This window comes from Coturnix japonica, chromosome 5 (genome assembly GCF_054131305.1).
Source record: "Coturnix japonica strain WE chromosome 5, WE-NBRP24, whole genome shotgun sequence".
Taxonomy (NCBI): Eukaryota; Metazoa; Chordata; class Aves; order Galliformes; family Phasianidae; genus Coturnix; species Coturnix japonica.
In genome coordinates this window covers 7,336,913-7,350,574 of record NC_140667.1, presented here as the reverse complement: position 1 = coordinate 7,350,574, position 13,662 = coordinate 7,336,913, and the positions used below count along the sequence as shown (strand labels likewise).

Here is a 13,662-nt window from a genome sequence, read left to right as displayed (position 1 = left end):
CATTACTTTCCTGGGCAGCCTCTTCTGTTGCATCACCACTCTCCTGGAAAAGATTTTTTTGTTGTTGTTGTTCATAACATCTGGACTAAATATCCCCTGATTCAAACTGAGGACATTACTTTTCTTCTATGAAAGTACAATATTCTTCCGCTGTGGTAGTATGTATGGTAGTAAAGAGCACTTGTCCACATTATTCATGAACTACATATCTGAGAGGGTTATATATGTGAGATATTCCTTAAAGGTTGTATTAGACAATTTAATTTTCTGTCTCAAAGGCCCTTTAGAAAGAGATTACATTAATGAGAAAGGATTGTAGAAGAAATGAAGAATGTATTTTCATGGCAGTACACTATACTCATTCTGATTTAATAACACAGATGCCCATTTGTGCTGTGACTTTTACTCGACACAGAAATGTAGCTAACAACACTGGGGTAGCTTCAGTAGGGCCGTGGTAGGATAATGAATGTCTTGGGGGAGGAAGGACCACCAGGCGATACAGACTGAGGCAAGCATGGTGTGGTTTGGTCTCCTCTGTGACTGTGGGATGCAGGCTGGGGAGCCAAAGATTAAATGCTGTCAGCAAGACAACTTGTGGGTTCTGGCTTCATGACACCTTTAACATCACCACAGCAGATGTGTCCTCGAGTGGCAATGGTTCAGATGACGAAGACTCTTCAGAAGAGATGATGTATTCAACGGTGGTTCCAGGATGGGAAATAAGTGTAGCCAAGAATGAGTATGCTCCCAGTACTAGTAAGGAACTCCCTCTCTCTTTGGATGCATAGCTCCTGTTGTGGTTTTAAGTTTGCTTGCTCATCATTCCATTTTCTGTGCAGTCTTCCCTTCCTTCGCCATAGGAACATTTATTAAAGGTGTAGCTGCTGTTCCAGTCAGCTCTTGTTTCAGGTTACTCTCCTGTGCCAAAGAACAAGTTTATTTAGAGCTTGTGAGTCCTGATCACTAGGAGAGTCTTCTTCCAGTGCTGCTTAAATTTATATCTCCTTTCCATATGAACTGGATTTCCAAGATTCCCATGAGTGACACTTTGTCCAGGGGAATAATTCTTTTCTGGAGGGAACTTCCAGCCTCTAAATATGTAGCTCCATTAATTATGTTTGCATACATGCATATATTTGTCTTGTATGGCACAGTGAAGGAGAAAGGGGTAAAGTCCTGTAATTTCTCTATGTGGAAATCTATTTCCACCCTTAAATGTCTGTCACAAGCAATGGTTTAGTACTGTTTGAAATGCCATGTTCTGAGGAAATGATGTGTAGTGGTAATGTAATAAGAAGAGAAGTTGTGTTTTCCAAATTTGTTGATGCGAAACTCAAAGGTGTTTCTGTTGTGGAGCTGGCTGTCAGCAGCTGACTGATGGGAGTGCATGTGTTTTGTGCAGAATGGCTGTAGTTCTAAGCCCAGGTCTTGACAGTGCTGGCTTCAGAGGGCTATCTGTAGAAGAGAATGCCAAAATAATGGATGTGCTTGTTTCTGGGTACTCTTTCCAGCTGTTGCGGATGCTTTTTTCTCCCTGTGTCATTTTTTCTTACAAGTCCTGGTGAATGTTCTACATTCAGGAGGTTATTTGAGGTGCTCTGCTTTTTCTCTACTGGCACAGTCTGTAAAGAATTCATTAATGTTGCTAAGTGGCAAGGAAAGACTCAGGGTTCTCCTCTCAAGTGACCATGTTCTTGGGATTGCCACTGGTCTGTCTTTCAGCTGTCTAAGAGCTTCAGGAATGTACTGATTCCCTGAGTTCATACATTCCCTTTGTCCTCACATCCATCTCAGTGGCATGAGCATGCTCAGGGTGATGGTGCTGGTGGACTTAGCTTTGCTGTAGAAAGTAAGCCTCTCAAGAAATAACAAGCTCTTGGTTCAATGAACCATGTCCTAGCAGCTCCAGATCCTCATCATGACATCCTGGAGAAAATCACCACCCAGGCTCAGTGGAATCCATTTTTACACCAGTCGTGGTTGTCAAATCCCAGAGAGAAGACCCAGGAATCCACACCGGCAACAAGGGGTAAAGAATGTCATGCTAAGATGGTGCTTTCGCATGTGACAAGGCAGCTTGCTTCAGAAGCATTAATTGGAGGGTTTTTACAATGGGCAGTGTGTGTTATTTCTTTTTGGAACAATGCATTTAAAGAGGAAAGAAAAATATATTTGTCTCTTTCTGGGAGATTCTATTCAATAGGGACAGACCACATCATGTAGCCCCTGGTTTACAAAAATTCTGAGCATATAATCCATCTCTGAAAATAAAGAACCACTGAATTTCCAACATCAGGTAATTACATCCCACCAGTGGCCCAGATTGAAAAAATATTTTCTGTGATATAGACATTAGATTATATTATTCTAACAATTACAAGTGAAAAATGAATGGACTATCATTCCAGAAACCCCTAATGTTATTATTTACATAGTGCTTAAAACAATGAGGACTACTTGGAAAAAAGGTGGCAATTAGTACACTAAGTCATAACCATGTCTTGTAATGCTGTCTGTATAAGACAGCATTAAGTAGAAGAGTATACAGTTTTGCATGTATGGACAACCAGTATTTCTGAAGGAATTAAAGCTCTGAGAGAAATAAAGATCAAATTAAATTTCATTTTGAAAATTCATTCATATGAATTCAGATCTCCCTTGATTCGATTTTGCTGAAATTATATTATTTGTCCTCAGCTCTGTAAAAATGAATCGGATATCAGGGTTTTGACTCTGTGTATGGCACAGAAATGTAGCTAACAACATTGGGGTAGCTTCAGTAGGGATGTGGTAGGATAATGAATGTCTTGTGGGAGGAAGGACCACCAGGCGATATAGACTGAGGCAAGCATGGTGCGGTTTGGTCTCCTCTGTGACTGTGGGATGCATGCTGGGGAGACAGCAAAGATTTAGTGCTGTCAGCAAGACAACTTGTGGGTTCCGGCTTCATGACACCTTTAACATCACCACAGCAGACGTGACCTCGAGTGGCAATGGTTCAGATGACGAAGACTCTTCAGAAGAGATGATGTACTCAACGGTGGTTCCAGGATGGGAAATAAGTGTAGCCAAGAATGAGTATGCTCCCAGTACTAGTAAGGAACTCCCTCTCTCTTTGGATACATAGCTCCTGTTGTGGTTTTAAGTTTGCTTGCTCATTATTCCGTTTTCTGTGCAGTCTTCCCTTCCTTCGCCATAGGAACATTTATTAAAGGTGTAGCTGCTGTTCCAGTCAGCTCTTGTTTCAGGTAACTCTCCTGTGACAAAGAACAAGTTTATTTAGAGCTTGTGAGTCCTGATCACTAGGAGAGTCTTCTTCCAGTGCTGCTAAAATTTATATCTCCTTTCCACATGCACTTGCTCTGAGTGACAGTGTGATATATTTGTCTTGTATGGCACAGTGAAGGAGAAGGGGGTAAAGTCCTGTAATTTCTCTGTGTGGAAATCTATTTCCACCCTTAAATGTCTGTCACAAGCAATGGTTTAGTACTGTTTAAAATGCCATGTTCTGAGAAAATGATGTGTGGTGGTATTGTAATAAGAAGAGAAGTTGTGTTTTCCAAATTTGTTGATGAGAAACTCAAAGGTGTTTCTGTTGTGGAGCTGGCTGTCAGCAGCTGACTGATGGGAGTGCATGTGTTTTGTGCAGAATGGCCTGGTGGATGCTCCCTATTCTGGAGGTTATCTGAGACTCTGCTTTTTCTCCTACTGGCACAGTCTGTAAGGAACTCATTAACATCGCTTAAGTGGCAAGGAAAGACTAAGAGGATTCTGTGATGCCTCTTCCCAAGCAACCATGTTCTTGGGACTGCCACTGGTCTGTCTTTCAGCTATCTAAGAGCTTCAGGAATGTAATGGTACCCCAGGTTCATACATTCCCTTTGTGCTCAAATCCATCTCGGTGGCATGAGCATGCTCAGGGTGCCGGTGCTGGTGGATTTGGCTTTGCTGGCAAAAATACAGGTCTCAAGAAGTAACAAGTTCTTGGTTCAATGAACCATGTCCTAGCAGCTCCAGATCCCCATCGTGACAACCTGGAGAAAACCACCACCCAGTCTTGGTGGAATCTGCTTTCAGACCAGTGGTTGTTGTCGAATCCCAGAGAGAAGACCCAGGAATCCACATCGGCAACAAGTGGTAAAGCATATCATGCTAACACAGTGCTTTGTTTAAAGTACTAGTAAGGAATTTCCTTTATCTTTGGATGTATTGGTTTTTCACTTTTCCTTTTTTTTATCGTATGTTACTCTTCTGTTGCTGCATATGTCTTGGGAAGCTTGTGCATTCTTTTTATCAATTCTTCTTTCAAAATTACATTCCTGCCATTGGAAAAGAGATGTTAGAGAATTTATACCTCTTCCTTCATTGCTTTATAATGACATGGCATTTTCATCCCTGTTTTAACCCAGAAGTTTAACACCTGTACTTCCTGGAAGAAATGTTTATAAGTTTTTCCCAGTTTTTCAGTTTTTGGAGAAAAATAGTATTATTTCCATCTTGTGTTATTTATAACATTCACCAGTATCTTTGCTGAAATACAACCAAGACCTTCATTGCCATTTGTTAATATATTTCCTTAGTTGACTTCTTGGCTCTGTTTTACAGAGTCTAGTTACGGTATGGAAGATCAAAACCAATCTCCATTCCCATTTCAGTAAAAAATGTTACTCTAGTGCTTCAATGTGCTCAAAGATAGTAGCATATCACTATTTTAAAATGTAATTTAATATAATTTAAGCACATCTTATCATGTGTTCTCTCTGTGCACTTGTGTACTTTCTAGTGTCAAGAAATCTGTACTTTTAAGCATTTTATAATTTTTTTATTTTTATTTTTTAACTCTGAATGTCGTGAAATTTTGTCTTTTTTTCAGAAGTAGTCTTTGTTTTATTCAGGAAGATACAAAAGGAATATCTCAACTTGTTTAGGGTTTCTTTTTCTTTTGCCTAAGCTTTAGGTGTTTCTGGTTTTCATTCATTTAGCTTTTGCTCTCTGTGTTTTGATTAATGACTTATTCCATATGGAATATATGGTTCTATGGTCTAGTGATGTTTGCATACTCTCTGGGTGAAAACGTATGCAGTCTCTGATCATAGCCTCTTCTGGCAGTTTTATTTTATCAGTTCAATTGTATTTTAACTTTATTGACTAATACTAGCTTTTCAGGTGGCTATTGTGGTGCTTTCAGATTCATTCATGAATCTGAATTCATGCATCTGAATACTTGTTGAACACTTAGCAAGAATGTTTTACACGTCCTCAGACACCTACAGTATTCTTTAGGCCCAGGATTTAAATGTGTGTAACTGCAGTAACAGTTCTGCACTACTTCTGCTATATACAGTTCTTCTATCTCTTGTTTCCACCATTATTCCTTTGAGTCTTTGCATCTGTCTGATGCAAAGAAAAGAAATACTAGCTTGGTGTAAAGAAACTTGATAAGAAGAATGATGTGACTATCATCTAGTTATGCATGCATTTCCATTATCCCTTATCTTTATGACACACACTAACAGTAGAGTAATAACGGTAAAAGTAGAACATGATCAGTATTGAATCCTCCATTGTCCTAACAGCTGTGGACTCACAACATGAAATGCTTCTTGAAGTCTCCACACAAGATTATTGGAAACCCTCCTACACAGATGAAGAGGAGAGATATCCTAGCTCTGCTGGCAGGGGTAAAACAATTAAACATTTCAGATAAGATTTAGATTTGTGACATATTACAGTAAAGTATAATACTTTCACAGTGCTGCTAATTGTAATTCCCATATCATTAGCTTTGGTTATATGTTTATATTATTTGTGCTATAAACCTCAGAGATTACATCTGTGATATTCATCTGTTACTCTAAATTAATCTTTTGCACCTAATATTCATTACTTGCCCCTTTCCCACATATCTCTGGGGTTTTAAAGCTTGCACTACCAGTGGTGTAATAAAACTGAGCAGATTGCAACACGTAATTGTAGGCCCAGCTTGGTGAAGAAAAATCCCCCTTTTTCACTGACATTTCTATTGTAAAATCTGAAGACAAAGACAGAGAATAGCACTGGTGATTCAGAAACATAAAAGTTAGATTAACTGTAACTTATCAGTTAAATCAAGCCTCTTGAAAAACAAATTTCTGTCAGTTACAAGTGTGACAAAACTAAATAGTAACCACCTACTCTTTCCATTGCTTAGTACATGTAAAAGCACAGGAATACTTACAGAAACATCCAGGGCAACATTTGAAAAATATGTGGGTGGAAAACCTAAAGATATGAAGCTCAGATTGATTTAAGTAGATTCTTTAGTGGGGGATAATAACATAATGATGGTAGTATAAATTTGGCTATGTTAAATTAAAAAATTGTCCAGCTCATACTAAACTGTGGTCTTGTAGACATGAAAGGATGAGCTGAGGATCTGTTACTCCTGAGGGTCCATTTTAAACAGAACAGTAAACATTACATTCCCAACTGTGGTACAAAAGATAAGATGCTATCTCCAGATATATGTTAACATTTTCCTTCTATTGTTTGTGTCATTAGCCAACTGAGCTATTGAAATTCTCAGTTATCACATTCTTCAAGCTCAAAGACCTCTGTAGGCAAAGGCATATGGAGTGCATTCTGCAGCTGCTTTTGCTGTGTACACAAATAGCTTCCAATTTGTTGCTGCTTGTTTGTTTCTAAAGTACAGCTGAATGTGAAATTTGGTTTTGGCAACAATGCCATTTTATCTTGTTAAAAAGAAGATCAAAACTGAATAGCTGAAGATGCACCTTTCTACAGCTGGATTACAGGCTGTGTTGTAATTGCATAGAATTAGATTATACTGAAAATAATCAGACTTGTGGAAAGCTTCATTATCCCTCTGTAAAGGCAACCATTTTCTTCCTTCTGTGGTAGTTTTTTGGATCTGCCTTCATTAGCTAGTGACATTTCTTTATGGTCCTGGAGTTTCTGGGAACTATTCAGTAGGCACTGGGCAGGAGCTTTAATCACCTGGAATGAATTTCTGTAAAAACTTTAGTTCTGAAATGTTGTTAAATAATGTGTGTTCATCCTTTTTTTTAATTTTAAAGTCCTTCTAGCTGCAATTTCAGGACCATGCTTTACAGGACTATCTCTCAATATCTTTCTAATTGCAAGAATAATGAATTACGTTTGTCAGAACTCTTTCTGTCAGCATTTCACCATTTGAAATGTGAAGATGCACATCTCTCCATTTCTGTTCTTTTTGGACAATACTTAATGTAGGTTTCTCTACCTGATGACTTATTGCATGTGTAACAGCTCCAGTTCATTCTCTGCATCATCTAGTTGGGACCTTTATTTTCAATTTCATATATCTCATGGAAATTTTTGCTACCTAATGCTTTTTTTTTTCTTTTATATTTTTAATTATTATTTTTCTTTAAATTTGGGTTCTAATGCTCATCTCAGTGTTACAGGTATTCTTTTCTGATATACATTTGCTAAGCCTTTTAATGTCTATTAGAAAATCTCTTGAGGTGGTGGTACTTCAAATTACTTCTGATTGCATCTTCTGCTATGTAAACAGTAAATTAAACTTTGAGTAGTTAATTTATTTTAGCTTTAATTATTACTGAGTTCAAGAATAGTATGCTTTTCAACTTCAAATATATGAACTTACTCATTTAATTCATCCAATCCACTCCCAGAAGCAGTGACAATTTCCTTGGAGCCATCCTTGCAATTCTGTAGTTAATAGATTTACTCAGAAGAGAAATTTCATTATCTCTTTCTCTTTTATAAACCCCAAATCCACAGGCTCAACAGTTAAGTTGGTATTAATAAGTACAAAGTAGAGGTGCAAGCTTTTACTGCTATGTCTTCTTCCACTGCTTTTCCCATTGCTTTATTTTGTCATTGGTCTTTGGGATACACAGTAGAAAATCTTCTGATCCTGGTGAAGCTTTGCTGTGCAAAACAATCTTTGGTTTCCAAAGGATCTTTATTTCCTTCCATCTTTCATTTCACACCCACTACAACAAACAAAAGAGAAAAGCAAAACACAAAATCCAACCTTACTGCAAATAAGGATAGTATGACTGGTGTCGGGTACTTTGATCGTTATTGATTCAATCATCATCTTATCAGCACTTGTTACAAGTGAAACTGAAAAACGTCAAGGACCAACCCAACATCCGCTATTACACAGTGTTCACAATGGATGGATCAGTCAAGGACAAAATCCTTTAAACACCACTGGGCCTACTGAACAACAGGAATTTACTACTCCAGGTGAAAATGAAATTGAAAAGGAAACTTCTTATACAGGTAAAAATTGCAACTAAACTTTTAGTATATTATCAGAGTTTACTTGAGGTTTAGCTTAAGAAAGGTTTTATGAACAGTTTTGAGCTCTGAGTTCATAAGAAATGTTCTGTGGATAAACCTGATCAATGCAGATCCATTGGTTGCCTTTTTAGCATTTTTTAATCTATTCTTCAGACTTAGTCTTGGAAGTTTGTTTTTTTTTTTGCTCTCATTTGAATCACGTGTCAAGACCTATAGTGAATTAATACTGAAATTGTCTCCTACGTTTAGTGTTCTATGTCATGCATTCACAAGGCTTCACCAGGCTGTCTGCAAGGGTTACATCTGTAGGAAACAATGAATGTTTAAAAAGAAAAGCAATTATATCTGTTTCATTTTTTCACCTGTTTGTGAACTGTGTTCATGCTCCTGTTGCAAGTCATTAATGGAGATAATTTTTGCACTTTTTTTTTTAATATGGCAACTTTTGCTAAGTAAATAATATCCAAAATATCAACTCATTTCACTTTTGAAATATGACAAGATGATACTGAAGTGAATGAAAAAAAAGCACACTGTAGAATAAAAGAGAGGTCTCTCAAAGAAACTTAAGTGTAAATGATTAAAATCTACTGTAAAGCTAATATCTGAAAAATGATAAATATTAGTTGATGTTCCTGTGAGTGTATTGTTTGCTAGTGACTGATGTTCTGTAATAAGCACTGCAGTCTTTTTTGCTAATTATCAAACACGGGGCACTGAAGAGAAATATGTCATTATTTGGGATGCTCTGCTGTGAAAATGAGGCAAAAAAAAAATTTGAATATAGTCAATACATCAAATTACATGATTAAAATCTTACCAACAGATCAGATTCTTCCAGTTCCTTTGCATTGTCTTACTTTCACAATAGTGGATATTAGTTTGATATTCAACCGATATGAATTCATGAACTGCACGAGTCGGGAAAATACTTTTGAAAGTCGAGGAGATATCTTGATTCCGAAAAGCATGTGCTTGGTTTGAGGAAGGATTCAGTCCTATTGGTGACAGTAGGCAGCCTTTCTAAACATAAACTATAATGAGAAGAAAATCTGCTTTACTTCTCTTTGCCATTAAATGTAGTAGACATGTGAGCAAGGCCTGTCATAGAGACAAGAACCGAAGAGGAGAATAATATGAGAAATGGATCTTTATGTACTGAGTTCATAATTGCTTCACCATCATCATAACAGCTATGGTCTCCAATCATGGGGCCAAACAGAATGACTCAGCGCAAGACCCATTGGTGTATCCTGGTTGGGGCAAGGAAGATTATTCCATACAACCCACTATAATGGATAGAGTTATTCCTTCCAGAGAGAGTAATCCTGAAAAAGAATCTTCTAATACAGGTACTAGTCATAATATCCATATGCATATTTCATCATTGCTGTCTTTCAGATAGCTCCTTTTGGAAAGCTATTGCATGATTTAGAGAGAAGAGTAGCATACTGATGTCCTTAAGACTCTGATAAATATTATAAATTGACTCATTTTCTCTGTGATCTGCCTGGATGGTGTTGAAATATGAGTTCAAATATATCTTCCTATAAAACACTTATTTTATATTTACAAGTAACAAGATAATTCTGATAGGAAAGCTGCTCTTAGTACTGCCATAAGCAGATCTACAAATTAGAAATATATGCCATAATTTGTCACTACCCACATAATCTTCAGCAACAAAGTAGCATGAGTGGTTGTAGAAAGGGTCCTTTACCACAAGCATGATAACTGCAAAATAAAATGCTCTGTAGAATTAATTTGTAAGTGACACTAATATTGAGGAACTGTGATCAGACAGAGAACTGCTCCAGAAATTCTCCTGATTGCTTTATCCGTGTTTACTCCACATGTCCACTGTCTTGGAAATCTCTTGGAATAAGATAAGAAAGGCATGAAATTAATGTTTCAAAATGTACCAGTGAGAATACAAACGGGGACAAAATTTTTTTCTTCCTCTTTTCTGGTGTGAAAAGAGTAGTCATTTTAAAGGGAAGACAGCCTTGAATGTGATGGGGATGAGAGGGGCACATGTTGACTTCACAGCTGATTCAACCATCGTCATAACAGTTCTTGCCACACCTGATGTTGGTCACCATGAAGAAGCAACTCTGCCTTCAGATAATGAAGCAGCACAGAGCACCGAAGGCATCACACATCCCACTGATGCTCCCGGGGGTCCAGTTCTGCTTGGGCTGGATCCTGCCAGTACAGATGAAGCTGGTGAGGAATCTCTACTCACGAGTACCAGTAAGAATAATGGACCATGCTCATTTCTCACAAACTGTGTGAAATGAGACATTATTTCTCCTGAAATTGACTCCTCCTTCTCTCTTTCTCATTTTTGGGGTGTACATCCTTCTTGTGGATTTGCAGTGCCAAATTTTGTGGCGTGATCTGATCTGCTGTTAGTGACCTTCTAGACTGGGCATAAGGCTCTCTTTGCTGGTGCATTTGGTGGTTTCTGTTCTTGGCTGAAGCATGTTCCTGGGTGGCCTCTTGTCTTTTCTGCCAGTCACACACTTGGGTGACCCTGAATTTCCAGCCTCATTCTCTTCCCCTGCACATCAGTGAGGTCAGGCTTGATGTGCTCTGGTGCCACGGTCGGTATGGTGGAGGTGCTCTGGTGGGGTTAGCTGGGTGACTTGCTCTTGTGACTCAGCAGTGGCACCGTTGCCAGAGAGTGTTGTCCTGATGGTGAGGGCAGGGCAGTGACACAAGAACCATGCCCTATACGTTCTGTCTTGAATTCCTTGCACCTCCTTGCCAGTGCAGGACCACTGCAAACCTGGCTGTGCAGAGGCCGCTCACTCCTGAGTTACAGGATCAGGTTTCCTGCTGTGGTCTCTTCTTTTGAAGGTCTTCCTTCTCCACTTGTCACTGGCATACCTGAATACAGCCATCGCCTTCCTACAGTGTGGCGAGCACGTGCTACTTAAGGATATCAAAAGCCACTGACAGTGTGGAAGGAAAAGGGGAGGCCTTCACGCCTTTTCTCCTGACGTGCCTTCAGCCAGGCAGCAGGACATGCTTTCTGGTGTGCTGTGATATAGGAAGGAGGGAAGCAAAGTGGGTGGAGGTTTGGTGGGCCTCTTAAGCTGATTGTGCCGTCGTCCCAGCAGTCACAGTGTCCGTGAATGTTTTCCACCCAGAAGAAGGAACCAACAGGCCCCTGGTACCCAGCATTCAGCCTGGAAGTGACAGCGAACAAGCAAATGCCACGGATGGTTCTCATGTCAATTTGATACCTGGAGTATTTCCAGATATGGATGATCATTTATACCAATTACCATCTCATCTTTCTACTAGTAAGAATTGCTATTTAATTGAATTTTCTGTAATGCTACTCAGATAGTCCTGAGTAGCAAATGAGTGTTATTGGGTTGCAAAAAGTATTCTTTTCTTCCAAGAATGATAACTACAAGGTAAAATGCTCTTTTGAGGAATTTGATAATGACACTAATGTTGAGAATCTGTGATCAGACAGAGAACTGGTCCAGAAATTCTCCTTATTGCTTTTTCTAAGTGTCCACTGTTCCGGGAGTCTTTTGGATTAAGATATGAGATGCATGAGATTAATATTTCAAAACGTAGCAATGAGGATGTATTGGAAGACAGTTTCTTTTTCTTCCTCTTTTCTGGTGTGAAAGAGCAGCCATGTTTTAAAGGGAGGAGCAACTTGAATGCAGTGGGTGTGGGATGGGCACAGAGGGATGCATGTGGATATACAGCTGATTCAACCATCATCATAACAGCTCTTGACACACCTGATGATGCTTCTCATGAAGAGCCAACTCAGCCAACACTGCCTTCAGATAACGAAGCAGCACGGAGTACTGAGGGCATCACACATCCCACTGATGCCCCTGGGATTCCAGTTCTCCTTGGGCTGGATCCTGCCAGTGCAAATGAAGCTGATGAGGAATCTCTGCTCATGAGTACCAGTAAGAATAATGGATCATGCTCATTTCTCACACACCGTGTGAAATGAGACATTATTTCTTCTGTAACTGACTCCTTCTACTCTCTTTTTCTTTTTTGGGTTGTACATTCTTCTTGTGGACTTGTAGTATCATAGTTGCAGGTTTATAGTCCTGTTGCATTTTAACATCTAAAGAAGTAATGCTATTCATCAAGAACGTTCTTCCCTGGGCCTCCTCTTTCTTATATCCTTCAGTTTTTTTCGAGTTGATTTTAGTGGGATGTCATACTGAGGAAAATATGATTGTTTTTAGAGGTAGATGAATCATATGCTTAGAACTAGGTTTTCATATCTATTCACTCCTGTTCTTGGAATTTTCACAGATGACTTTAGTACTGTGAATTTTAAAATAACGTGCTATTGCTCAGAAAGATCTATGAGTTTTTCCTTCTAAGCTGTGTAAATTATCCTTTTGAAAAGCTCTGTATATTATCCTCAGAAATTATCCCTCATCACATTATTGGGCCTTTACTCTTTTTTTTGTTGTTGTTGTTGTTATTATTTTGTTTGTTTTGTTTAATAATGGACTCATGACACTGTAGTGCTTTGGAACTTTTTCATCCCTTGTAGTTTCTTAAAAGAATGACAAACCTGCAAAAAAACCTCTATGGGGAAAAGTGTTATTTGTAATTTCCCTTTTCTTCTTCACCTTCAGTTTTTTTCAGGATCACTTTAACTCTTGGGATTTTACAAAGAGTTATAAAAAACAAAGTTTGCATTGGCAAACGACAGTATGTTTCTTCACTTCCTCCTCTTGTTTGCTATGTATGGAAGGGATCGCATAAAGCTTTATCATTTATTTTTATCAGCATGTTAAGTTTTATGTGGTTTGACAAATACAAAAACCCAAATAAGATCTGAAAATTTATTCAAATACTTTCAAACTGGTCATTGAAATCTTACTGTTTTGTAATAATAGGAACCATAATATTCATTTTACTCTACAAGTAGTATGATTTATTTCCCTCTTAAGCAGTGGTTACCAGATATTTTCAAAGAGAACACAGTAAGCTACAGTTTTTGGGAAGTAGTGTTTTGGTTTCTCATTTTACTTCGTAATGTTGAATTTCAATAGTAAATTTTTCATTGGTATTAATGTTTATTACTGAATTTGTATTTTATAGCATTTAGATACTCTTCAAGAGGATCCAATTAAGCTGTACTGATACTTAGCCTTCTTTTGTGACATCCTTATTCCTTTGCATCAACAGTAGTCTTATTAGAAAAGAGCACTGTCTTAATGGTGTGGGAGGGGTATTCATTAAGCAGCTTAATTTGATAATTCTCCATCTGAATTCATTTTGAATTTGAATTCTTCTAATGGGAAATGACCACACTTTTTTATTTTTTTTTATTTT

At 38.2% G+C, this 13,662-nt stretch overlaps 1 protein-coding gene across 49 annotated transcripts in view; it reads left to right on the top strand.

Moving 5' to 3' along the window:
* The window catches only part of CD44 (CD44 molecule (IN blood group)), a 56,864-nt gene that overhangs the window by 26,997 nt on the left and 16,205 nt on the right, over positions 1-13,662 (top strand). For 8 of the 49 annotated variants that reach the window (XM_085548153.1, XM_085548154.1, XM_085548163.1 and 5 more), the window contains exons 8-17: positions 637-759; positions 1,904-2,032; positions 2,976-3,098; positions 4,012-4,140; positions 5,580-5,684; positions 8,119-8,298; positions 9,513-9,671; positions 10,393-10,572; positions 11,442-11,630; positions 12,078-12,266. The exons of 4 other annotated variants lie outside the window; for them this stretch is intronic. In XM_085548153.1, coding sequence (XP_085404279.1) covers positions 637-759; positions 1,904-2,032; positions 2,976-3,098; positions 4,012-4,140; positions 5,580-5,684; positions 8,119-8,298; positions 9,513-9,671; positions 10,393-10,572; positions 11,442-11,630; positions 12,078-12,266 — 1,506 coding nt within the window. Of the gene's footprint in view, positions 1-636; positions 760-1,903; positions 2,033-2,975; positions 3,099-4,011; positions 4,141-5,579; positions 5,685-8,118; positions 8,299-9,402; positions 9,429-9,512; positions 9,672-10,298; positions 10,319-10,392; positions 10,573-11,441; positions 11,631-12,077; positions 12,267-13,662 lie in introns of those variants that run through there. 37 more of the 49 variants (XM_085548155.1, XM_085548149.1, XM_085548167.1 and 34 more) reach the window with 32 other exon arrangements.